General features: G+C 43.9%; 1 protein-coding gene across 2 annotated transcripts in view; it reads left to right on the top strand.

Annotated features, from left to right (window-relative positions):
* Nucleotides 1–12,399: 12,399 nt before the first annotated feature.
* The window catches only part of plcl2 (phospholipase C like 2), a 260,838-nt gene continuing 245,982 nt past the window's right edge, over nucleotides 12,400–27,255 (top strand). The window contains exons 1-2 of one of the 2 annotated variants that reach the window (XM_078236009.1): nucleotides 12,400–12,566; nucleotides 12,905–13,151. In XM_078236009.1, the coding sequence (XP_078092135.1) occupies nucleotides 12,924–13,151 (228 nt within the window). In that variant the 5' untranslated portion in view covers nucleotides 12,400–12,566; nucleotides 12,905–12,923. Of the gene's footprint in view, nucleotides 13,152–27,255 lie in introns of both variants that reach the window. The other variant, XM_078236010.1, reaches the window with a different exon arrangement.

Genomic DNA, 27,255 nt, shown 5'->3' with positions numbered 1-27,255 from the left:
TAGTCATTTCCACTTCCACGAACACCATATGAATTCCCTGCCCCCGAGACAGGTTCCCAACTATCCGCAGTCTCACTCTGTACTGGCACCAGCAAGATGATCGTAGAATGAAGCCTTGAAACGAGAAACCAGGAACAATTAGCCCGCGCCGCTCCCTGGTCCAAACTAGACCACTCTTTTGTATCCCTCCATTCCCACTCCGTTCATATAGCTGTCTAGATAAGTCTTAAACGTTCCCAGTGTGTCCGCCTCCACCACCTTGCCCGGCAACACATTCCAGGCCCCCACGACCCTCTGTGTGAAATATGTCCTTCTGATATCTGTGTTAAACCTCCCCCCCTTCACCTTGAACCTATGACCCCTCGTGAACGTCACCACCGACCCGGGGAAAAGCTTCCCACCGTTCACCCTATCTATGCCTTTCATAATTTTATACACCTCTATTAAGTCTCCCCTCATCCTCCGTCTTTCCAAGGAGAACAACCCCAGTTTCCCCAATCTCTCCTCATAACCAAGCCCCTCCATACCAGGCAACATCCTGGTAAACCTCCTCTGTACTCTCTCCAAAGCCTCCACGTCCTTCTGGTAGTGTGGCGACCAGAACTGGACGCAGTATTCCAAATGCGGCCGAACCAACGTTCTATACATCTGCAACATCAGACCCCAACTTTTATACTCTATGCCCCGTCCTATAAAGGCAAGCATGCCATATGCCTTCTTCACCACCTTCTCCACCTGTGACGTCACCTTCAAAGATCTGTGGACTTGCACACCCAGGTCCCTCTGCGTCTCTACACCCTTTATGGTTCTTCCATTTATCGTGTAGCTCCTCCCTACATTATTCCCACCAAAATGCATCACTTCGCATTTATCAGGATTGAACTCCATCTGCCATTTCCTTGCCCAAATTTCCAGCCTATCTATATCCTTCTTAATGATGGGAATCCAATAATGGTGGAAGGAGAAAGTGATCTGAGTGTTGAGGTACACCAGTCACTAAAAGTAATTGTGCAGGTACAAAAAGTAATCAAAAAAGCTAATAGAATGTTGACATTTATCTCAATGGGACTTGAATATAAAGGGAAGATATGTTTCAGTTTATCGTGCCTTGGTCTAAACAGGTCTGGAGGACTGCATTCGCATTTGAGCAATGAGTCTCAGTAAAGGTGTATTTGACTTGTAGGGGATACAATACACTTTAATAATGGCTACAGGTTGCATGAACAAGGCTTCTAGGGTAGATACAGAGAATGAGTTTACTTTGTGGGGAAATCGAGAATAATTGTGCACAAACTAAAAATTAGACATCAGCCATTTAGGTACAAAATCGGGAAGTCATTTTTTATATGAAGTGTAGTGAAACCTGGGAATAATTTCTCCAAAAAGCTTTGGATGCTGGGTTAGTTGGAATTTTCAAGACTGCAAGCAATAGCTTTGTGTCCTGCAAGGGAGTTAAGGAATATGGAGAAAAGGCAGATAAATGGAGTTGAGATGCAAATCCATGACTGAATTGTATGGGCCTGAATGACCCACTCCTGTTACTATGTACAAAATCACCCCAAAGAGGTTCCATCACAAAAATTTGGGGAAAAAAAACAGAAGAAGTACTTTGAGATGTTTAAATGTATGTCAAAGGGGTCAATTTTAAAGAAAATCTTAACAGGGAAGGAGGTGGAAATATGGTAGTGTTTGCGTAGGTGGTAGATATGAGTAGTGAATAAAGATACTTGCACTATTTCCACAGCGTGAAACAAGGATAAGAACATTTTAACAGAATCTTTGAAGTGTTGAAGGATTATGATAGAGTTAATAGAGAAGTACAGTTTCTGCTGGTTGGAGAATTGGTGACTAGGGAACATCGGGTTGAAATCATCACTAAAATAATAATGAAAGATGCTCAGAGACATTTCTTTTCACTGACAGTTAAACCAGGCCGTTCTTTGCTTTGGGAATGATCGAGGAGAAAAGCATTGCAATTTTAAAGGGAATATTTGCAATGATTTCAGCATCACCCCTGTGTTTGCTGAACTACATTATCCCTGCCTGGCAATATCTTGAACAAATTCTCATCTTTGCTTTCGAATCCTTCCATGGCATCACCCCTCTTTATTTCTGCAATCTCCTGCAACCCGACAACTGTCTGTGTTTTCTGCGCTCCTTAAACTCTGGTCTATGGTACATTCTAGATGCTCTATCATTGGTGGTCACACTGTCAGTTGCAAGAGCCCTATAAGCTCTGGCATTCCTCCCTAAATCTCTCTATCTCTCTTTCCTTTAAGGTGCTCTTTAAAACTTATCTCTTAATTTCACCATGCTTATATATTATATATAGAATATGTGGTTTGATGTTAAATTTTGTTTTACAACATGCCAGTGAATCATCTCAGGATGTTTTAAGACACTATAAGCACTATGTAAATACAATAGGCAGAATTTTCCCATATTTTCCAAAGTGTCTGTCCTGGCGTGAAAACCAGGGAGAATCCCACCAGCGCTGACGGCAGGAAAACTTATTGTCTATTCAGCCTCTTTAACCAATTTCTTTTTCATATGATTCATGCCATGCTCATGGCAACTTGCCTCAGACTTGCTCACCCCAGGAAACAACAATCTCTGTAATCATTGGGGCGTTCCTTTCAAACGCCTCTCTAGCACTTGTTCCAAGTTTCTGGGCCACTCACTGGTGAGAACCTCACAGCTAAAGATCCACAGCAGGCGAAGGAAGGAACATTCCAGGGACACTGCTTCCCTGGCCGATAACATGCCCCTGAGTTCTAGTCATTCTAGAGCTGCTGGAGTTGCAACAGCAGATTCATGAGCATCAGGAGGGGATGACAGTAGTGCAAGGAGGAGTCCCAATGCCTTCTATCCAAGGAGATGGTGCCGTCACTCTGAGGCACCGAGGTTAACAACGTGAGGTTGGTGTTCGCAGTGGAGACCTGCACTCCATGATGGAGGACGTCCGTTCCATGGTTCAGCTCATAACCGCCATGTCTGAGGGCATGAGTTCTATGGTACAGGACTTCAACTGTATGTTCCAGGCACTGGTGGGAACCCACAAGTGTCAGCACCAGAGGACAGTGGGGCTTCTCAATCTCACTCCAGCTGCCCCTCTGTCCCATGGAGGAGCCCAAGGGCCCCTGGACACCCAAAGGGAAGAGGATCAGTAGAAGCACAGCCCAGGGCCTTCCACCCAGAAGACCCCAGAGGTGTCCAGCCCTTCTGAAACCTACCTCTCTGTGAGCAACACACCTCCAGCCCCACACACCAAGGAGGGCAACACTGCAACACCTGTACAGCCCGAAAGTAGCTGGATCCTCAAGGTCCAGGTCCTCCCAGAGGACACCCGTCAGGGTCATCTGAGGCAACAGGGCCTGGAAAGTAGTGGGCGACTTCAGTCTCAGCTGTGGATCCTGGGAATATTTAGATTTCGAGTCCCTACAATGCAGAACAAGGCCATCCAGATCATTCAGTCTGCACCATATCTCTGACAGAGCGTCTTACCCATGCCCGTTCCCCGCCCTATCCCGTAACGCCACACATCCACTATGGCTAATCCATCTAACCTACACATTTTGGGATAGCACTGTGGTTTTACTGCGTCATCAGTGTGGGAGGTGGGAGAGACATAGCGTTGCCATTCTCATACTGCACAGGGATGAAGTGCCAAGCCTGCATGGGGGCTTTCGGACCATGTGCCATGATACAACATTGTGGAGGCTCTGCATGGGTGAACAAAGTAGTTTTTAATATGTATGCTATGCAATGTTCATCTGTGCCCACTAGCTGCCTTTCATTCCTTACTCTTCCTCACCCTCCCACTATCGGGTGGCACAGTGGTTAGCTCTGCTGCCTCACAGTGCCAGGGACCTTTGTTCAATTTCAGCCTTGGGTGACTATCTGTGCGAAGTTTGCACATTCTCTCCTATGTCTGCATAGGTTTCCTCCAGGTGCTTTGGTTTCCTCCCACAGTCCGAAGATGTGCAGGATAGGTGGAATGGCCATGCTAAATTACCCTTTAGTGCCCAAAGATGCGTAGGTTAGGGATATTAACAATGGTAAATATGCTGGATTACAGGGAAAAGGTGGGGGGCATGGACTCTCTTTTGGAGAGTTGGTGCAGACTCAGTGGGCCAAATGGCCTCCTTCTGCACTGTAGGGATTCTATGGTTCTAAGTGAGCATGTTTCCCATGAGCCTCACTCCCTCCCCAGTCACACAATAGCCTCTTCACCACAATTGCCCCTCTCAATTCCACCTGAATAAATTGCCTCAACCCTTGAGAGCCTCAGCAGTGTGACACCCCCAGGGGTAAGAATTGAGGGCAGTTGAATACATCCAATAGATCCATGTTCCCCCAACGTTCTCATAGGGGAATGAGATGCTGCCATCAGTCATCTCTTGAATGGAGTAACTGATGAGTGACTTTACCATAATGCCTTGCATTGGGACCATATCTGTGTCATCTCTCTGTTATGGATCCATGAGTGAGCCTCAGTTTAAGTTTATTTATTAGTGTCACAAGTAGGCTTACATTAAGACTGCAATGAAGCTACTGTGAAAATCCCCTAGTCACAACACTCCGGTGCCTGTTTGGGTACACTGAGGGAGAATTTAGCAAGGCCAATGCACTTAACCAGCACATCTTTCGGACTCTGGGAGGAAACTGGAGCACCTGAAGAAAACCCATGCAGACTCCGCACAGATAGTGATCCAAGCCTGGCGTTGTGAGGTAGCAGTGCTAACGACTGTGCCACCGTGTCACCCTAGAGTTCAATACCTGGAACCTAAGCTTCCAACTCTTTTGAGTTAAACAATTAAACTAAATAAAACAAACTCAGGGACAAAATAAAGGGGCAGCCCCTTAAAGAGATAGTGTGCTAAACAAAAACAAATCATAAACAAAGCTTAAAACATCAAACTGAAATGTGATTGGTGTCCAAGTCCCTGGGGTGCTCAGGGAGATAAGGTTAACAATTGGGTGCCAATCAGTGGCTTGGGGGTGGTGGGGTGGATGGGATTGGGGTGGCTGACTCACTCATTCCCCCAGTGCAATGACATTGCAATTTAGTCATTGCAATGCTGACTAAAGCATATTTACCATGGCTAATCGCTCTGACCTATGATTTAGTGGCACAACTGACTTGTCAAGGAAGGGTCAGGGAGTTGATTTAGCAACTGGCTTCCCCATGTGGCAGGTGAGGCACAGCTGATTCATGTAAGAACTGCAATTTGCAGTCAACGTCATCCATAGAGGGCACCTTCATTCCCTCCCGCTCTCATGGGCTGCAGATTAAAAAGCCTTCCAACTTGAACAGCCCGCACCCCATGCACTAATCCCTGACAGCCTGGCCTCCATAACCAGTGGCCTTGACCTTCCAGACATGATATGCCCTCAGGTTTCAAAAGTGCAGCCCGAGTATGGGGATTCATTCTGACTGCACTCATCCTCCCTCATGTGAGGGTCTTTAGCCCTCATGTGGCTGGAAATGACCCCTTGTCAGAGTTCCCTGCTCTGCCCATGCAGCCAGACTTCTCATGAGACCCCCCAGTGCTGACCCTGTGGATCCACCTGCTCCCACCTACTTTCCAGCTGCCACTCTAGAAGGGCAATCCTCAATGGTGATATCGCCACAAGCCCAGCAAGGAGGACATGGGAAGCATTGCTTGTAAATTAACCACTTTAGACCCAAAGGCTCACAGTCATGAAGTACCACTAAGGCATGTGAGTCAGCCACCCCAACCCTGCCCACCCCACCACCCCCAAGAATCTGAAATTGAACCCCTGGCCCCGAGTTGCAATTATCTGGGTTCCCTGTGTCCTCTCAGGTGCCCCTTTTGCAATTGGCATCCAGGGGGGTAATGGCGACCCACTTCCGATATCCACTTTGGAGATGAGGTTGTCAGATCTTCATTTTTTTAGAGCTGTTGTATCCCAATGAATATTCAGTGAGGGGAGAAGTCCTGGCGGAAAGGCTCACTAATAAGATGGTAATGTTTTTAGGTGAGGTTCCTGACCTTCCGTGGCAGGATTCTCATTACTCCACCAGCGAGGGACCTAGAAAATCAGGAAACATGATTGCACTGGCGAGAATCATGTTTCCCAATTCGTGCCATATCCTACACCCGCATTGCTGTTCTTGCTGACGGCTAATGCGGGCTGAAATTGCCCCCAATTTGGTGTTGTTACAGTAAAGCACAAATCTAAGAGGATTTGTCTGACAAAGCACCAGAATAGGAGCTATGAACAGAACCGCCTCCTGTACTGTAGACTTGTATAGTTCAGCCTTTCCTACTCAACCTTTCATTGGATATTTTTCTGGATGATTGCACTTTTGCATTCTTTGTTTGCAAGTCAAATGTTGGGGAGTGTAAAAGTACATCACAAAATGTTTCAACTTGAAAACTACAAGAAGTGCAATAAATTCAATTTGTCTCCATATAGTAAGTTCCACTCTCAGGTGCTTCAATACAGTTTTAATAATCTTGATATTTACACTATACATTCCATGTCAGGCATACAGCTTGAGGGGTACTATAGCTGAAAAATCTTAGACAGTGACCTCTTCCCAGTGCAACTCTATGGTGGTGTCTGCAACACTTGGGTGACAATGGTCTCTTCTCACCACAGCTGCCTTGAGGGCGATGTGTGGAGGGAGTGTGATGTTGAGCATGTAAGAATGATCTGATGGAGAAGGTGCTTCTCACCAGCAGCCAACTTACGCCTTGGTGTTTGTTGGAAAGTTGTGCTGATGAGGCGATCTGCCAAATGACTTTGACAGTGCCCAGGGAACCATCTGACAGGATCTGCCGGGTCTCTAGGATGTTACATGCAGTCCACTGCCTGATGGACTTGTGGTCAAAGGTGTTTTTCTGCACAAATCTTGCCACAGTGGACAAGTGGTCCAGTACGGTCCAACTACTTGGAGCTCTGCGACAGTGTGGCCAGACCTGTCCTTTGCGACACCGGGGATAGGTAGAACCTTAGAATGTCATGATACTTGGTGTTTGCATATTAAGGGTCTATGCACAGCTTGATGCAGCCACGCACAAAGGTGGCCATCAGGATAAGGGTGATGTTGGGAACTTTCTCTCCCCAATCATCTGGTGACCCTGAGAACATGGTCCATTTTTGATCTCTAGGTCAAGCGGAAGATGGCTCAGGCAAATCCTGCAGCATAGGAGTGAGGGATCCACCAGACCTGTGTCACCTTTCTCAACACCAAGAGTGCCTCATACCACATGACCAGGTTCTTACCTGCTTTGGAGAGGGAGCATTGCTCCCACACGCCCAGTTTTTGTTTGACCATAGCTACTCACTCCTTCCAGTTTTAAGCACATACCAAGGTCCCTACACACCTTGCCCCCAGCACCTTCAAACAACTTGGCCTGAAGTGAAGGGGCAAAGGATCAGTCAGCCCAGTTCCCAAAGAACATGGCATTTCTCTTACCATGATTTACCTTGGCTCCTGATGCCAGTTCAAACTGGTCACATGGATTCATCAGTCAGTGCACCAACAGCAGATCTGAGCAGAAGACAGTGATACCATTCATATTCACGGAGGCTTTGACCTGAGTGCCTCCACTGCCTGGGATTGTCACTCCTCCTATGTCCAAATCCTTTCAGAAGGACTCAGAAAAGGATTCTATGCAACACACGGACAAGAGAGAGAGGGTAACCCTGCCTGACTCCAGATTTAATTCCCACCTATTGATTGAAACTAGGCTGCTGAAATTTGCGTGGAGCAGTTGAATCCAATTGCGGATTTCCACCACAAACCCCATTTTGGAGAGCACATCCATCATATAGATGTGTGATACTTTGACAAAGGCTTTCTCTTGGTCCAGATTGACAGGGCAGGGTCCACACCCTTGAACTGCATATCGGTAATGATATCCCTGAGTAACACGAGGCTATCAGAGACCTTCCTACCAGGTACTGTGGAATTCTGGTCTGGGTGCATCGCCAGCTCCAGAGCAGATTTGACCCAATTGGCTATAGCTTTGGACAGTAATTTATAGTCCACATTCAACAGTGAAATTGGCAACCAAATTTTAATTTCCTCCCTTTTTCTCTTCCGCTTGTAGATTAGGGTGATGATACCTTTCCTCATGGATTCTGACATGCTGCTAGCCAGAAGCCTTCAGCAGGTCTGGTCTGATTCAGTCCCATAGAACTGAATACAATGCAGCTGGTAAGCCACCCCTGCTGGGTGTTTTACTCTTCTCGAAGGATTTGTGGGCCTTGGTCAGCTTATCCAGAGTTAGTGCCTTTGTCCAGACTCTCGCACATACTGTGATCTAAGACCTCTGTGGTAAAGGACAAGAAGGAATGGGAGGTTGTGCTGTCTCTGAGCTTCACATCATAGAAACTGGCAAAAAAAGGATTTGCTGATTCTCAAAATGTTGGACTGCGATGTCCTTACTGAGCCATTTTCTTCGTTCAGGCTGCTGATCACCGATCTGCATGTGTGTATCTTTTAGAAGAAGAAACATGAGCAGGCCTCATCCTGTTCCACCAAGTGCACTCTAGACCAGAAGATGATCTCAGAGACCAGGAAGGCAAAGAGCAAGGCTTGCTGACTCTTCACTTCTTGGGTGTCCTCCTTGACATCGACCCCCATTAACTGAAGCTTGGGCAGATTCTGGATGCTTTCCTTTCTTAATGTTCTTGTTGACCCCCTTTCCACCATTGCATCAAGGACTCAAGGTGAGGTTTCATGGTTCCCAAACCTAGTAATCCCTTTTGAGTCTCAGTGTTCATTAGGGAGTGATGATTTTTTGCAAAAATATATTTTATTTGTAAAATATCTGAAAGAACATGCCAAACATTTCAAAATGGCCACCACAGAAAGTGCAATGATATTCAATAACATTCAAGGTTTCTACAGAGATCATGTTACACCCTTAAGGTGCTTCATCAAAAGAACATTACAGGTTTTCCAAAATAGTCATTACAAAAAGTGCAATGGCACTTAAATTGCGTACGTAGGTCAAGGTGCACTCTGAGGTGCTTCCATTGTGAGACATGGAATATATATATTTAATTTTTACTTCATTCTTAAAGTTACAAAACCAATGCGTTGAATGGATAGGGCAATCCCGAATCCATCTCCTTGCTTGCATCAAAAACAATTCTAATTGAATTCATATTGGTAGTGTTGGAAATAGTGAGGAGCAAAGTCTTAGATTACAAGATGATATAGATGGGCTGGTGGGATGGGCAGAACAGTGGCAAATGGAATTTATCCCTGAAAAGCGTGAGGTGATACATTTTGAGAGGACTAACAAGGCAAGGAAATATACAATGAATGGTTGGACCCTAGGAAGTAGAGGATCAGAGGGACCTTGAAGTGCATGTCCATAGATCTCTAAAGACAGCAGGACAGGTAGATAAGATGGTTAAGAAGGCATATGGGATACTTGCCTTTATTAACTAAGGCATTGAATATAAGAGCAGGGAGGTTATGATGGAGCTGTATAAAATGCTGGTTAGGCCATAGCTGGAGTACTGTGTGCAGTTCTGGTCACCACACTATAGGAAGGATGTGATTGCAATAGAGAGGGTGCAGAGGAGATTCACCGGGATGTTAGCGGGCTGGAGCATTTCAGCTATCAAGAGAGACTGCTTAGGCTGGGGTTGTTTACCTGGGAGCAGAGAAGGGTGAGAAGGGATCTGATTGAGGTGTATAAAATTATGAAGGGCATAGATAGGGTGGATAGGAAGGAATTTCCTAGATAGGTGGATAGGAAGGAAGGGTGGCATGGTGGCACAGTGGTTAACACTGCTGCCTTACAGTGCAAGGGACCTGGGTTTGATTCCTGGCTTGGGTCACTGTCTGTGTGGCGTTTGCACATTCTCCCTGTGTCTGTGTGGGTTTCCACTGGGGTGTTACCTGGGCTAGAGCATTTCAGCTATCAAGAGAGACTGCTTAGGCTGGGGTTGTTTTCCTTGGAGCAGAGAAGGCTGAGGGGGGATCTGATTGAGGTGTATAAAATTATGACGGGCATTGATTTAAGGAGCAGGAGGTTCATAGGAGATGTGAGGAAAACACCTTTTCACCCAGAGGGTGGTGGGAATCTGGAACTCGCTGCCTGAAAAGATGGTAGAGACAGAAACCCTCACAACATTTAAAAAATATTTAGACGAGCTCTTGAAATGCCGCAACATACAAGGTTACGGGCCAAATGCTGGGAAATGGGTTTAGAATAGATAGGTGCTTGATGGCTGGTGCAGACACAATGGGCCAAAGGGCCTCTTTCCGTGCTGTAAAGAGTCTTTGAATCCAATTCTTTGTCCCCACGAGGGAGACATATAAGATCCAAAGGCATTGCGCCTGATCTTGAGTTTGATCTGACGTTTGATCTTTGCCTCTAGAGATACATGTAATTTTTTTTTTACTGCGTTCTTAAAGTTACAAAGCCAATGTTCAGAGTGGACCGGGAAAACCCAAATCCATTCCTTTCTTGCTCCAAAAACCAAATTCAAATTCCAATTGAATCCAATTCGTGGTCCCCACAAATGAGAGGAACAAGAGCCAAGCTGACAAGATAAAATATTGCACCTAATCTTGGGCTTGATCTGACACTTAATCATGGCCAAATGGTGCTGCTGTTCATGCGGTTCAGCTCTAACGAAGGGTCATCTAGACTCCCCACTGACGCTGTCAGACCTGGTGAGATTTTCCAGCATTTTCTGTTTTTGTTTCAGATTCCAGCATCCGCAATATTTTGCTTGTATCTTAATATATGGTAGGTCCATGCAAAGATCTGATGGCAGCAGGGAAGAAGCTGTTCTTGAATCGGTCGGCAAGTGTTCTCAGACTTCTGTATCTTCTTCCCAATGGAAGAAGATGGAAGAGGGTATGTCCGGGGTGTGTGGGGTGCTTGATTATGCTGGCTGCTTTTCCGAGGCAGCGGGAAATGTTGACGAAGTCATAGAGTCATAGAGGCTTACAGCATGGAAAAAGGCCCTTCAGCCCAACCTGTCCATGCCACCTTTTTTTAAACCCTTAAGCTAGCCCCAATTTGGCCCATATCCCTCTATACCCATGTAAACGTCTAAACGCTTTTTAAAAGACAAAATTGTACCCGGCTCTGCTACTATCTCTGGCAGCTTGTTCCAGACACTCACCACCCTCTGTGTGAAAAAATTGCCCCTCTGGACCCTTTTGTATCTCTCCCCTCTCACGTTAAACCTATGCCCTCTAGTTTTCGACTCCCCTACCTTTGGGAAAATATATTGACTTTCGAGCTGATCTATGCCCCTCATTATTTTATAGAACTCTATAAGATCACCCCTCATCTACCTTCTTCGTTACCCCTTCAAAAAACTCAAATTTGTGAGACATGATTTTCCACTCACAAAACCATGCTGACTGTCCCTAATCAGTCCTTGCGTCTCTAAATGTCTGTAGATCCTGCCTCTCAAAATACCTTCCAACAACTTACCCACTACAGATAGCAATGGATGGGAGGCTGGTTTGCATAACCACTCCATCTGACGAAGGAGCTGTGCTCCGAAAGCTTATGGTATTTGCTACCAAATAAACCTGTTGGACTTTAACCTGGTGTTGTGAGACTTCTTACCGTTGCATAATAGACACAACCCTTTGTAGTTTCTTGCAATCTTGGTCAGAGCAGGAGCCATACCAAGCTGTATGCACCATATAAAGTGTGGCTTTTGCTACCAAATAAACCTGTTGGACTTTAACCTGGTGTTGTTAAACTTCTTACTGTGTTTACCCCAGTCCAACGCCGGCATCTCCACACCATAGAAAGCATCCAGAAACGGTGCTTTCTATGGTGCATCTGTAAAAATTGGTGAGAGTCGTTTACTGAAATTGCATGCAAGGTATTTAACTGAGTGGAACAACTTGATCCCCTTCATTAACTTGAAACTTTAATTGCAAGTTACTGTGGCAGACTGCAGTCCACCGGATATCTGTTTTGAGAGTGAATTGCTCAATGGTGGTACTTCGCCTATTTGAGAGGATAAGTTTGAAAGCGCTCAGTTCCTCTATCAGTGTCCAATGGTATCTCAGCGTTCAATGGGAACCAGCCAGCGCCCAATTAGAGTCCCTTCCGAGGTGGGCGGGCGAGCCAATGAGCGGGCGGCGGGGCCAGGGGACCAATGGAAAGGTGGGCGATTGTGAGGCGCCGGCCAATGGGTTTGAGCCTTCGCCTGCGGGTGTATCCAATGGGAGGGTGTCGCTGGAGGGGCGGGACGGTGTTGGGGGAGGTGGGAGGGGGGTGGACCCCATCAGGTGTTTCCTTGTTGACAGGAGCCGGCGGCGATGCGGGGAGTGATTGACAGGGGGGGTAGCTCCACCCTCCCTCCCTCCCCCCAGCCCCCCCCTCCCCGCGCGAGCACACACACACACACACAGACAGACAGCAGCCCCCGGGGCTGTCAATCAGCGGGGAGGGAGCGCCAGCCTATCACCCGGGAACCCGAGCTGTCAGCGCCCTGTCTTGGCGGCCGGATTCGGCTCCCCTTTCCGCAGCTGCCACTCGGACACATCCCTGCCATTGGATTGGCGGAGATACCATCAGAGGCGCTGAGATGTAAATGTTGCGGCTTTTTGATACATGTTGTTTTCTGGTGTTGCGAGCTGAGGAAAGGGGGTTTCGGTTGGTGGCAGCAGTTCCTTCCCATGCAGGAGGGACTGTCACTTACTATTATAGCGGGAGCTTTGCAACACGTATTTTGGATCTTGTTTTTTTGTTGCAATTTTTAAGGAATGATTGATACCATGCACACTGCGGACACTCTGGGCTGCTTTTTAATTTAAAAGAGTTAAAAGTCTCTTTCTGTTTTTGTATTTTTTTTGGGGGGGTGGTTTCTTTTTGTTTGTAAGTTGCTTAATTTTTATTTGTTAACCCCCCCCCCCCCAAAAAAAAAGAAAAGAGAGAGAAAAAGCCATGGCGGAAGGAAAGGCGGAACGTGGTGTCCCGTCTCTGGTGCCTTCATGTTCTGCTTCGCCCTCCTCAGCCAAAAAGGAGGGAGTTGAAGCCGTCTCGAACGGGGACTGTGTGGGAGAGGAGCCGGTGGCTGCAGCCGGAGCTCCCGGAGCAGGGACATTCACACCTTCACCAGCATCATCCCAAGATGGAAAACCTGGCATCCCTCGCAGGAGCAGCATCATCAAGGTAAGATGGGAAAATCCGACCGCAAATGCCGGGAATTGCTCAATTTTTATCACCCCCCACCCCCCCGCCATCCATCCCTCCCTCCCAGCCTTTAGACAGGGACATGTTTCCATGGGAAATAAGGATTGAAAACTGCTTGACAAACTGCAAAAAGGATCCAAACGCATTGGAGAGACATGCCTCATGTCTTTTGGTCGGCAGTCGAAATTTCCCCCCACCCGCCGTATATTTACATGAACTCTACTATAATTTACAGGTGCAATTATAGGGTTTTTGAAGAAAATATACAGGGCAAACTTAACAGATCAAAAAGTAACCTCTGCTAAAACAAATCGAAAGCTGTCTGAAAAATGTATCATTCTCAAAGTTTTGCTTTCAAATACTTGTGAACATTGAATACGTACAAATAATATAAAAACAACGATAAACAGCACGTCAGGATCATCCCTAACCCTACCCTTTTGTACTCATTGCTTATCAGATGAGATTACTCGGTTTAGTGAGTGATGATTTCTTTTTCAGGTAACGTTAAAGGTTTCATATTTACCCTGCAGATATGTGTATTGAATTCTGGACTGTTGTAGGGGATTTGACATTTGATTTGGGTATATTTGCTATTATGTGCCTGTCATGGTTATGATAATTGAATTTGACAAGTAATTTTAATATTTCTTGTAGTATTAGTGTAATAATAAGCGATCACTGACATTTGCTTATACGTTATGTAATATGATCAGGTTTAGAGTAGCTAAATTGTATATCTTTGCAGTAATGATTGCTTTGAAACATTTATTCTTTGTGTTTGGATGTTTTTTGGTAAAGCTGCAGTAGGCCTGATGTGTAAAATTAAGTTAAAGTAAATAAAACATTGCAATAACTAATTATTTTAAAATAGTATACAACTCTGTGGCATCGATATTTATCTTTGCAGCAGAAATGTATGGCGGTGCCATGAAGAAAAGATAAAGATCATAATACAGTTTATTTAGTAGCATTTTACAATTTCCATATAATTCTGGTTCTGCTTCTTTGCTCTCTTCTCTCCCCACCAGCAACCAACTTTGAACATTGTTTGAAAGCAATCTAATTTGTAAGTCTCTGTCAATGTTCTGTGAATGATTGTGAAGTGGGGTACATAAGTGTTGTACTGATTGAATTATTTTAAATTCATTTTTAGCCCATATTCCATGTGGGAAAGTCTCTCCTCCTTCCCCCAGTACTTGGTCATTGTTACTATGTCAGTACATGAAACATTATGTATCTGTGCTGATACACATGCTATACAATTTTGATGTTCTAATTAATTTGCCGAGTTCAGAATTAAAACAAAATGCGTTAAATCTCAGAGCTTGTAGTCATGTGGTTCTCCAACACTTTAGAAAAAGCTGCATACTTGCACAGACATTAAAGGAAGTTTGTAAAAAGCCAGCACGTGAACTGTATGTCAGTGAACAGTGCAATCTGCATGTATTGGCGATGGAATATGTTCTCTCATCATGCTATTGTCATTCATCTGATGTTAAATGGGCTGATCTTTTTAGACTAAACCTGTTAATTCCAAGTCCTGTAATATAAAGGAATTGTTGGGACTGAGTTATGATTCACAGAAGTTGCTGCAAGGCAAGAGAGGGAAGAGTTCACAGTGAGAAAATTGTTAGATTGCATGATGCTATTATTATCTGGTGCTGCTGTTGGGGTTTCTAGCAGCATTTTAATAGAGAAAAAAAAACTTGCACCCAAAATCACTAATATGACATACTAATTTACTTTGTCTTTATCTAAAGCCTGAGCAAACAACTTGTGGCAACAAGTGAAATAAAAATGTTAATTCTCCTTGAATTTAAGTGACTTGCTCACCAGTGCATATGAGATGTTTGATACAATAGTAGTTCCTTAAGCTACTATTCATTCAGACATGGAACCAGTGAGCAATGATCACAGTAACAATCATTGAATGGATGAAGTTGTAATTAGTTAAGATATTCGATCCTGTAGTTGTACAAATGGCATGTGAATTGTAATGTGTCTGAGGCCAAGGAGAAGTAAGTGCAGCAAAAATGAATCCCAAATTTATGATATGACTGTACAAGTTGGATAATGTTTCTAACATTCAGGTTGAAGACTGCAGCTGCACTTTATCTTTGTGAAAGCTTAATAAACAACATCTGAGATGCTGTAGAATTTGTATGTGCCTTTTGGCCTTTTAGTATTCCACTGTAGGAGTACTGATCATGAAGAATCAGTTGATAAAACTGGTGCATTCTCGAATCATCAGAAATGATAGTTTCTTTTGCTTCTGTTATAGAAAACTGTTTTTAAGCTTTCAGACAATCTTTGTAATATTGCTCTTTCTCTAACATAGTGTGATTACTGTCAGATTTTGAGCAGTAATGTTTGAATGATCATAGAGTAATAATTGCTATCGAAATGGTTATTTTTAGATTTGGCTGAAGGTCACCTCCAGGACTACCAAATTGATTGAGCTATTATCTGCTTCCTAAAAATGTGGCAAAAGCAATGTATGATTGCTTAGTGGGAATAACTCTCACATTTTTAACTCCTGCATACAGCATGATAGCCTAGTCAATATGTTGTGTTGTTGTACGTAGCACTTATTGAAATTCTTATTTTTCATAATGGATGCAGTTTTGGACAGCAGGATGTGTAAATTACAGGCAGGGACTAACCACCCAAAAAAATTTGGATGGGAAACACAAAGCAATGTAAGGTCAAAGTTTATTTTCCATCCATGTGAAATATGACCACAGTGTATTCATGTTATTGTGCATTGCACATGGATCAAAATAATAGGTCTAAAAAATAAAAGCGGCACTGGATCGCTTCATTTGGTTTGACTGAGTTCCTGGCACAACCATTATTTTGCGAGGTCCTGTGCTCAGTTGTCATTTAAATTCAGAGTTGCATAACTTGCACCCATAAACAGTAAGTGATTCTATTTTATGTTCTGTAACAGTTGATGTCAAGAATGAATTAAGTTTATTTCTTGGTAGCAGAGTGAATGAAAAACACGACAGAAGAATTCCATATACATTTTAGACATGAAACTGGGTCATTCTGCGAGAGCTCATGGAACAGGATCTATTTTGCTGGATTGAATAAACTTACTACATATGAAAGCTATGAGATAACATTGTTCTATTTTTAATCATACACTGCCATTCTGAAATGTTTAGGTCAACATTTCAATTTAATAAATAGAATATTCAGCAATGATAATATATACTATTGAGCTGCTGGACCACTCAAAGGCTCCAAATCTATTATTAAGTTTTAGGGAAAGGGTGAGTAATTATGAAACCCAGTGTGTATTGGTGACTGTATTTTATTTTAATAACTTTGAAACTGGAAATTGTAATGTCAAAGTTGACATTCTTGGAATGTATTCATGACTATATACCTAGAACTATTACCAGTTGTACATTTTGGAAACCAAAATGCTTTCTACTGAAGTGTGTTGATATGTTTTGTCTGTTTAATGATATTACAAGAGACATAGAGGTTTACAGCACAGAAAAGGACACTTCAGCCCATCGCATCTTTACCGGCTGAAGACAAACCACCCAACTATTCTAATCTCATTTTCCAGCACTTGGCCCATAGTCTTATATGTCTTGGCATCGCAAGTGCACATCTAAAAACTTCTTCGATGTTATGAGGGACTTTACCTCCAACACCCTTTCAGGCAGTGGGTTCCAGACTACCATCACCCTTTGTGTGAAAAATTTTTTCCTCAGATCCCCTTTAAACCTCCTGCCCCTTACCTTAAGTCTATGCCCCCTCGTCACTGATCCCTCCACCAAGGGGGAAAGTTTCTTCCTGTTTATCGATGCCCCTCATAATTTTATGCATCTCAATCATGTCTCCCCTTCAGTCTCCTCTGCTCCAAGGAAAACAACCCCAGTCAATCCAATCTCTCTTCCTAACTAAAACTCTCCAGTCTAGGCAACATCCTGGTAAATCTCCCCTGCACTTTTTCCAGTGTTATCACATCCCTCCTATAATGTGGATTCCAGAATTGCACACAATACTCTAGCTGTGGCCTAACCAATGCTTTATATAGTTGCAGCATAACTTCCCTGCTATTAAACTCTGTGTCTCAGCTAATAAAAGCAAGTATACCACATGCCTTCTTAACTACTTTATCCACCTGTCCTGCTACCTCAAGGGACCAGTGTACATGTGTACAGTGTATAGGTCCTTCTGTTCCTCAGTGCTTCCCAGGGTACTGTCATTCATCATGTATTCACTCGTATTGTCTGTCCTGCCCAAGTGCGTCACCTCACATTTATCAGGATTGAATTCTGTTTGCCACTGATCACATCTGATCAGCTCGTCTATATTCTCCTGTAATCTACGGCTATCCTCCTCACTATTTACCACCCCATGAACTTACTCATCAACCTTTCAACATTCAAGTCTCAATCGTTTATATAAATCACAAACAGCAAGGGCCCCAAAATTGATCACTAAGGGACCCCGACTGGACACAGACTTCCAGTCTGCAAAATGCCCCTCAACTATCATCCCCTGCTTCCTGCCATTCAGCCAATTCTGGATCCAATTTGCCAAAATTCCTTGGATCCCATGGTTTCCTTCTTTCTCTTCCAGTCTCCTGTGTGGGACCTTATCAAAAGCCTTGCTGAAGTTCAAGTAGAATACATCAAATACATTGCCCTCATCTACACACCTGGTTACTTGTTCAATCAAGTTGGTCAGATATGACTTCCCCTTAACAAAACCATGCTGACTGTTCTCGATTAATCCCTGCTTCTCCAAATGTAGATTAATTCTGTCTCAGAATTGCTTCCAATAGTTTTCCCACCACTGAGGTTAGACTGACTGGCCTGTCGTTTCCTGGTTTATCCCTTCCTCTTTTCTTGAATAATGGTATTACATTGGCTGTCCTCCAGTCCTCTGGCACTTCTCCTGTGACCAGAAAGGAATTGAAAATTATTTCCAGTGCTCCTGCTATTCCCTCCCTTGCCTCACGCAATACCCATTTCATCCGGCCCTGAAGGTTTAGCTACTTTTAAGCCTGCCAGACAACTCAGAACCTCCTCTTTATGTTAATTTATTTAATTGTATCACAGTTCTCCTCCCTGATTTCTACATCCGCATTGTCTCTCTCACTAGTGAACACCGACACACAGTATTCATTTAAAACCCTACCTATGTGGTTCTGCTCCACATACAAATGATCATGGTGGCACTCAGTGGGCTTTATTCTTTCCCTAGTTATCCTTTTACCCTTGATGTACTTGTAAACAACTTGATGATTTTCCTTTATTCTACCTGCCAGTATCCTTTCATGTCCCTTTTTTTTGCTCTCCTAATTTCCTTTTTAAGTTCCCTCTTGCACATTCTATACTCCTCTAGGGCTTCTGCTGTTTTGATCCCTCGATGTCTGCCTCCCTTTTTCTCTTTATCCAGTGCTGCCAGGATTCACTGGATTTGTTTGTTGGTCCCACCCTTTTTCTTTATTGGAAAATGTTGGTCCTGTAGTCTCCCTATTTCCTTCTTGAATGCGTCCCACTATTCTGTCACAAATTAACCTAAAAGTGTCTGTTCCCAGTCCACTCTGGCCAACTCATATCTGATCTGATTAAAATCAGCCTTCCTCCAGTTTAGAACTTTGATTCCTGGCCCACTCATGTCCTTTTCCATAACAATCTTGAATTTAACCTAGTTATTGCTGTCTGCAAAATGCTCCCCCACTGATACTTTGACCACTTGCCTGGGTTTGTTGCCCAGCCAATAGTAAAATAGAACTTTGGCATTTTTAAAGTTGTTTTCAGTATTGAATAACAAACAGAGATGCATGCCAAATATATTAAGTTAAGGGGTCTGGGATGTATTGCAAAGAGTTCTGTAACTAGTATAATGTGTAAATTCAATCACTCAATGCCAGATTTTTGGACACTAACTGATTTACCAAACTTCCATTATGGCAAGCAGGAAACATGTACACATCAAAAAGAAGAGTGCTCACAATAAAAGAAAATGGTCTGCACCACTTTAGCTACCAATTTAATCTTGCGCTCAACTACATTTCACTAGTGAACCTATCACTAGCAAACGTGGAAGAGATACAATCTGTGAATGAAGAAGCAATGGGAAATTGAGTGGCAACACAGAAGCCTGAGCACTGGAATGGCGATGGAGAAAGAAACTGTGAGGTGGAGGTAGACAACAAAGGTTAATGAGGGAGCGAGAAAATGCAAGGTTCAGCTGGGAGGGGGGAGGGAAGGGGTCAAGGGCGAGAGAGAATGCAGGGGTGAACAAGGTACAAGAGATAGTCTCTCTTTCTCCTAGACAATGAGGGTCTGTGAGGGAGCGAGAGATTGCAAGTAAGAGAGAGACTGTGGTGAAGACAGAGAGAGAGCGAGAGGGACCGCGGGGGAGAGTTGGGTCTGCTGACCGAGTGTTTGCGGAGGTGAGGAGTGTGAGGAAGTTGTGTCGTTTGTGACTTCACTCTGCTCCGGACTACTGAATCTTTTCAGTTTTAACCACTTTTAAAAATGAATGATATGTTATATTGGCTCAAAACCATTCGCAGCTCCTCAGATACTGACCTTGAGCGCATGTTTTATCCATAGCTGCGCCTTTGATTTAAAGGTAAACATTATTGTTGAATTCAAAGTTTTTTTTTGATAAACCTAAGTGTAGTAACTGGATTATGGCTTCATCTGGTCCTTCAGGCTGGGGAAACTTACTAAAGATAATTCCTCTGTCTGTTTCTATATTTGTGTACAGACTTTCAATGTCCATTATAAAAAGTGTGGCATTTCTGGGTACGGTTAGTGAGTTAATTACCTGTACAAAATGGTAAGTGTTTTTAATGTAACTCAGGTGCTTTTGTGCTGAGAGGTTCTAATCTATTCACTAAAGCACAGGTGATCATCTGAGGAAGTGCGTCCGCTTGGAAAAAATCACTGAAATGTGAAGTGTATGTGAATTAAACGATTCATTTCCTGATGGCTAGCTTGTTGCTGCAGAATTAATTTATGTGTTTTTTTTGTAAGTCCTTTGGAAATCAGTATTTTTTATTCATTTACAGAATGTAGACATTGCTGGCTAGGCCAGCATTTATTGCCTATCCACAATTGCCCTTCAGAAGGTGGTGGTGAGCTGCCTTCTTGACCTGCTGCAATCCCTGTGGTGTAGGTACACCCACAGAGCTGTTAGGGAGGGAATTCCAGGATTTAGACCCAGTGACAGTGAAGGAACGATGGTGATATATTTCCAAGTCAGGATGGTGAGCGACTTGGAGGGGAACCTCCATGTGTTGCTGTTCTCAGGTATCTGCTGCACTTGTTTTTTTAAATGGCAGTGGTCATGGGTTTGGAAAGTGCTGCCTAAGGAAACTTGGTGAGTAATGTTTGTAAAGGGATAGCAATTAAGCAGGTTGCTTTGTCCGAGATCGTAGCAAGCTTCTTGAGTTGGAGCTGGACTCATCCAGCATCCAGGCAAGTGGAGAACATTCCATTACATTCCTGACTGGTGCCTTGTACTTGGTGGGCAGGCTTGGGGGGGGGGGGACGCGCGAAAGAGAGAGAGAGTCAGGACGTGAGTTACTCACTGCAGAGTTCCTAGCCTTTGATCCGCTCTGGTAGAAATAGCATTTATATGGGCTAGTCCAGTTCAGTTTCTGGTCAATGGTAACCCTTGATGTGTCTGTCAGTACTCACTTTAAGCAGAAGTATTGAGGGGACATAAACTTGAAATTGACAGAGCAAAACCAAAGATGCTGGAGAGTGCTAATTGCTTGCAATTATTTTTTGAAAGATGCTGCAGATGTAAGACTCCTTCCCAATAAGTTACCTTGCGCCAAGTTGAATTTCCATTTTGGAGTATGGGAGATTTAGTTATCAAAAATTAGCAAAACATCTTACAAGTTAGAAGATTTAATTTTATATTCTTGTAGTATTTGGTATTGTGCTACCTTATTTCTAAAGAAGGAAACTTTAAAAATATCAGCACAAATACAGAAGATAATGTTACCATGGAACTGTATTACCTAATAAAGGGTTTAGTGAATGAAAAAAGAATCCTCGAGAAAATCTCAAGAGCTCTCAGCGAAGAAAAGATATTTTGACCCCTGTCAAAAAGTAACAATGACTATCATTCCCAAACAAAGTAATTGCCTGAAAAGCTTAGTGGACAAATTTTGCTCTCGTCCATTCTTTTCTTTAACACCTTTGTTTTCTTTGATACTTGATCGATGTTTGTTTTTATTTTATTTATGTTCTTGAGGAAATAAAAGCTTGCATTTCAGGATATCCCAAAGCATTTCACAGCCAATTAATGACTTTGACTACACTTCAGTGTTGTTTAGTGGCAAATATTTGTGCATACCAATTACTAGTAAAGAGGCGAATGGCTGGCTGAATAATCAGTTTCCTGACATATTGATTATGGGATGATTGCTCGCCGGAAAAGTGTGTTTATTCTTCTTGGAATACTGATATTGGATCTTTTACCTTCACCCAGAAAGACACTACTGCTTCATCTGAAACACAGCATTCCCTTTATACTGCACTGAACCATCAGCCTATAGATTAACTCTTGGAGTGAACCTTGGATCCACAGCCTTCTGACTTAGGCAAGAGTACTACCACTCGCCCAAGTTGACACATACTTGGAAGGGTTCTGAAACTGCTCCATGAGTATTACAGAGTTATGTCACCCATGACAAAGAAAACATAAATAGCCCGTTTTAAAGATCAGGAAAGATTTTAATCATGGGTCACTATTGTGACCAAAAGGGTCATGCCATAGGACCATGAAAAAGATCTACTTTCCTGCCAAGAAAAAGTCACTCCTAAATACCAGCTTCAAATAACTCACTGGTTACTTTGCAAATTCATAGTGACAGATTAATCTTTGCTAACAAATTTTTGGTGGTTCAATTCTAAATTATGGTGCATTGCACAGAACTTAAATTCAATATTATGGTATGTGCATACGGTATGTGTGAGTCTTCACAGGTGATTGCTCTCTCTGTCCACAAATGTCGGCTCTGTTAACATTATTGGATGCAGCCAAATGTGTAAGGGTTGGCTGGACTCCAGGGTGTAGAGTAGCAGAAATAGCTGCTGGAAAAATAAACACACTGGGTTGGATTTTACCACCCCTATGGTGATGGGCTAGTAAACTGGTGGCAGAAAGCATTGGGAGGGGAGCCCTAGTTCCTCCTCTGCTGTGTCATATTACGATGTGGAGATGCCGGCGTTGGACTGGGGTAAACACAGTAAGAAGTTTAACAACACCAGGTTAAAGTCCAACAGGTTTATTTGGTAGCAAAAGCCACACAAGCTTTCGAAGCTCTAAGCCCCTTCTTCAGGTGAGTGGGAATTCTGTTCACAAACAGAGTTTATAAAGACACAGACTCAATTTACATGAATAATGGTTGGAATGCGAATACTTACAACTAATCAAGTCTTTAAGAAACAAAACAATGGGAGTGGAGAGAGCATCAAGACAGGCTAAAAAGATGTGTATTGTCTCCAGACAAGACAGCCAGTGAAACTCTGCAGGTCCACGCAACTGTGGGCGTTACAAATAGTGTGACATGAACCCAATATCCCGGTTGAGGCCGTCCGCGTGTGTGCGGAACTTGGCTATCAGTTTCTGCTCAGCGACTCTGCGCTGTCGTGTGTCGCGAAGGCCGCCTTGGAGAACGCTTACCCGAATATCAGAGGCCGAATGCCCGTGACCGCTGAAGTGCTCCCCAACAGGAAGAGAACAGTCTTGCCTGGTGATTGTCGAGCGGTGTTCATTCATCCGTTGTCGCAGCGTCTGCATAGTTTCCCCAATGTACCATGCCTCGGGACATCCTTTCTTGCAGCGTATCAGGTAGACAACGTTGGCCGAGTTGCAAGAGTATGTACCGTGTACCTGGTGGATGGTGTTCTCACGTGAGATGATGGCATCTGTGTCGATGATCCGGCACGTCTTGCAGAGGCTGCTGTGGCAGGGTTGTGTGGTGTCTTGGTCACTGTTCTCCTGAAGGCTGGGTAGTTTGCTGCGGACAATGGTCTGTTTGAGGTTGTGCGGTTGTTTGAAGGCAAGAAGTGGGGGTGTGGGGATGGCCTTGGCGAGATGTTCGTCTTCATCAATGACATGTTGAAGGCTCCGGAGGAGATGCCGTAGCTTCTCCGCTCCGGGGAAGTACTGGACAACGAAGGGTACTCTGTCCACTGTGTCCCGTGTTTGTCTTCTGAGGAGGTCGGTGCGGTTTTTCGCTGTGGCGCGTTGGAACTGTTGATCAATGAGTCTAGCGCCATATCCTGTTCTTATGAGGGCACCTTTCAGCGTCTGGAGGTGTCTGTTGCGATCCTCCTCATCCGAGCAGATCCTGTGTATACGGAGGGCTTGTCCGTAGGGGATGGCTTCTTTAACGTGTTTAGGGTGGAATGAACACCGCTCGACAATCACCAGGCAATCAGGTACACCAGGCAATCAGGAACACCATCCACCAGGTACACGGTACATACTCTTGCAACTCGGCCAACGTTGTCTACCTGATACGCTGCAAGAAAGGATGTCCCGAGGCATGGTACATTGGGGAAACTATGCAGACGCTGCGACAACGGATGAATGAACACCGCTCGACAATCACCAGGCAAGACTGTTCTCTTCCTGTTGGGGAGCACTTCAGCGGTCACGGGCATTCGGCCTCTGATATTCGGGTAAGCGTTCTCCAAGGCGGCCTTCGCGACACACGACAGCGCAGAGTCGCTGAGCAGAAACTGATAGCCAAGTTCCGCACACACGCGGACGGCCTCAACCGGGATATTGGGTTCATGTCACACTATTTGTAACGCCCACAGTTGCGTGGACCTGCAGAGTTTCACTGGCTGTCTTGTCTGGAGACAATACACATCTTTTTAGCCTGTCTTGATGCTCTCTCCACTCCCATTGTTTTGTTTCTTAAAGACTTGATTAGTTGTAAGTATTCACATTCCAACCATTATTCATGTAAATTGAGTCTGTGTCTTTATAAACTCTGTTTGTGAACAGAATTCCCACTCACCTGAAGAAGGGGCTTAGAGCTTCGAAAGCTTGTGTGGCTTTTGCTACCAAATAAACCTGTTGGACTTTAACCTGGTGTTGTTAAACTTCTTACTGTGTCATATTACCACAGGCAGCAACTTTAGCAGAGCGGCCACACGCTGAGTGACTAACCGTGCCAATTCAGGACCTGAACCTCTTGGCCCTACAGCATTTTCCCAATAGGTCCCAGTGAGGGGGAGCGGTGCCCTCCTTTAAAGTTGCTCCATGACCCACCTCCCCACCTCCATATTGAATTAATTAATTTTCATGAATAATTTTCAACATCACACCAAGATTACTACATAGTCCCGATAGACAACGTAACTAAATGTCAATAGCATTTCTCTAGCTGATCCGTTAGAAACTTTAGCAAGCTTGTGCAATAGGATGAATACACTGTTTCCTTTTTACTGTAACTTCTGCATGTTGCCACCATAAGTTCACTTGTTAATCCCAATTCTGTACAAAGGAAATTCTAAAAGCAGTTTTATTATATCAAAAATTGTAGTGAATTTGATATTAAGTTTGTCTTTCGGTTGCAAAGAAATACAGGGTAGATTTTCCTGAAAGCGAACACGTCCAGCTGCCAGAACCAAAATCGGGACCTGACTCCATGTGGGCTAGTAGCAGGACCATGGGATAGCATTTTATCATGGTGGCCATTAAGAGGCCGCCACTACTGCATCACAGCTGTCCAATAAAGGATGGCGACCTGCCTCCTAAAGTTGCTGTGCCAATTGGAGAGCCCATAGCTCAGGCCCTTGGCAGTGGCATCATTGAGGTGGCCGCTGCTGAGGCTGGAGGATAAAGGAGAGGCAGCCATCATGTTGAGGCACCCTCGGAGAAGGTCGGCGGAGGATGCCGGAACCAGACAGGCTGGCCCTGATGATCATGTAGTGTATCATCCAGCAGTGGTGCTGTAACCGTGAGGGTGACCATTGTTGTCAAGGAGTCCCTTGGTGGTCCATAGCGAGCCATGAAGGAGGCCCCCAATCGCTCTTCCTCCCCGCACCCGCCTCCCCCTTCCCCATTCCCCCACCTCCCTGCTGAACCTGCTTGTCAGTCTCCGTATGAGGCAACAATTGCCAGACTTGGCCACCCTGCAAGTTGCTGTGCCACTGAGGCTCTGAGTGCCGGTAATATGTCGTGATGGCATGAAGATGTCCAGCTCCCCCTCAATGCCTTCCGCTACCAGTTTACTAGCCCTCTTGCTCGCACCCTATCTCCATCGGGCTGGTAAAGTTCAGCTCGTGATTTTTCTAACTTTAAAAATGTGTGCATTTGTATGCTTTTGAGTAAGTGAGCAGTTTTGTCTTTGAAAAGATGAACCACCAAAACAAAAATGAATGCAAAATGAAACTTTCAATCCATCATCAAATTGACGTTAAATAAATGAAGCTTTAAATCAGAGCCTGACTTTCAGAGAATTGGGAATGAGAGTCAGTATGATCACTTTGTGTCATTCCTGTTTTTTATAGCAGTTAATGTTAACCATTGGAAAATTAAGAGATTTGTCAGGCTGGCCTCCATTGAATTCGTCATCATACACTCCTTTCAAGCTTGGATCTTTATCAAAGGTTCTATCTCTCAAAATGTATCCTGAAATTTCTGATGCCTTTGGGAATGAATCAATTTATTGTTTTACGAATAGTTATTGAAGTCCTGAGTATTTTGAAGGGGTGCTGTATTGTGGCAAATTGACAACCAGAATTCATGTAACATGCTCCAGGTTGCATTGTGTTACAAGGACATGATTCTGCACGTACAGATAATGAACTTTTCCAATTGTAGTGTCAACCTCAGTGCCTACACAAACTGTAAAGTATGGCCAATGGGATTTGCAGGCCCCAGTACAGTGGCAAATGACATGGTCGGATGAGAAAGACATAAAATTGAAACTCATGGTGCAGACGATACTGCTTCATTCACTCCCTTTTCACCAACTCCTTGCTCTACAGAATCTGTGGGTCTTCCTTCTCATAATTGACAAGAGCTTGGAAGTTGGGGATCTGCTCCCACTTTCTGTAGTGTAATGGGCTACCTTGTCTGAGAATTAATGAAATATGTAATTTCACATGAGTGAAGCCACTCCTCCAGATGCAGGCTGGGGATGTAAATTTTGCTGTGTTGCCTCCTGGAAATTGATTGCAAAGAATGATTGGAAGTCACTAACTAGCAGACCTTCTTCATGAAGTGTATTTCTGGAGGGAGTTGCTGACTCCTCTTTTGTCTCTTAACCTGGGAAGTCACTAAATGTTTTTCCATTTCTTTGTAGACCTCTGAGATGTTTGGGACCAACCACATATATCTAAAATGTTAAAAATAGTCATTTGCATTCGATAGTAAGCTGCTCATGGCTTCAGATGATCATTTATATAATCAAACTCTACCTTGTGGAGGCCTGCCCCATGCCTTGTAATTAGAGGTATCCATTACTCTACCTTTGTGGTATTGTATTATTGAGCTGTTTCAGTATCGGGATTGTCTGCATGTTATGAAAAATGGATTGGTGCTCAACGTGCTTTGAATTTTTCCCCATACATGTGAGTTCAAAGCCTTCTTCAGGAGGGCCTCAAAGGGACGAAACAAGACAAGAATTGGCTATATAACAAATACTACACTTTACTAGATAAGGCATTGCATATGATGTGTTGCGTCTCAATGATATGATAAGATGCTATGTAAATGCAAATTTCTTCGCTGTTAACATTTTTTTCTTCTAATGTTTGTAATATATATGTTTTGTTGTAAACAGTGTATTGTGTTATTGAAAGGTTTGCTCAGTTGTTGCTGTTAAAATCATCAGTTCCCTCGAGTGTTTCTTCAGCTTCCTGTTCAGAACTTGCTTTGCAGATGAGTTCTGCAGCAAAAGCTGATTGTTATCAGTGCCTTTAAACTGGACAGGAAAGTAGTGGAGTGGCCTTCCACTTGAAAGTACGAGCTTAGTATTACAACCGACTATAGTTTCTAAACTGAGCTGCATATTTGCTTTTCTAAAAGAAAATGTGCATCATTTTATTGTAGAAAG

Source organism: Mustelus asterias, chromosome 2 (assembly GCF_964213995.1).
Source record: "Mustelus asterias chromosome 2, sMusAst1.hap1.1, whole genome shotgun sequence".
NCBI classification, from domain to species: Eukaryota; Metazoa; Chordata; class Chondrichthyes; order Carcharhiniformes; family Triakidae; genus Mustelus; species Mustelus asterias.
The sequence above is the reverse complement of the archived record's forward strand: the minus strand, read 5'-3'. Positions and strand labels throughout refer to the sequence as shown.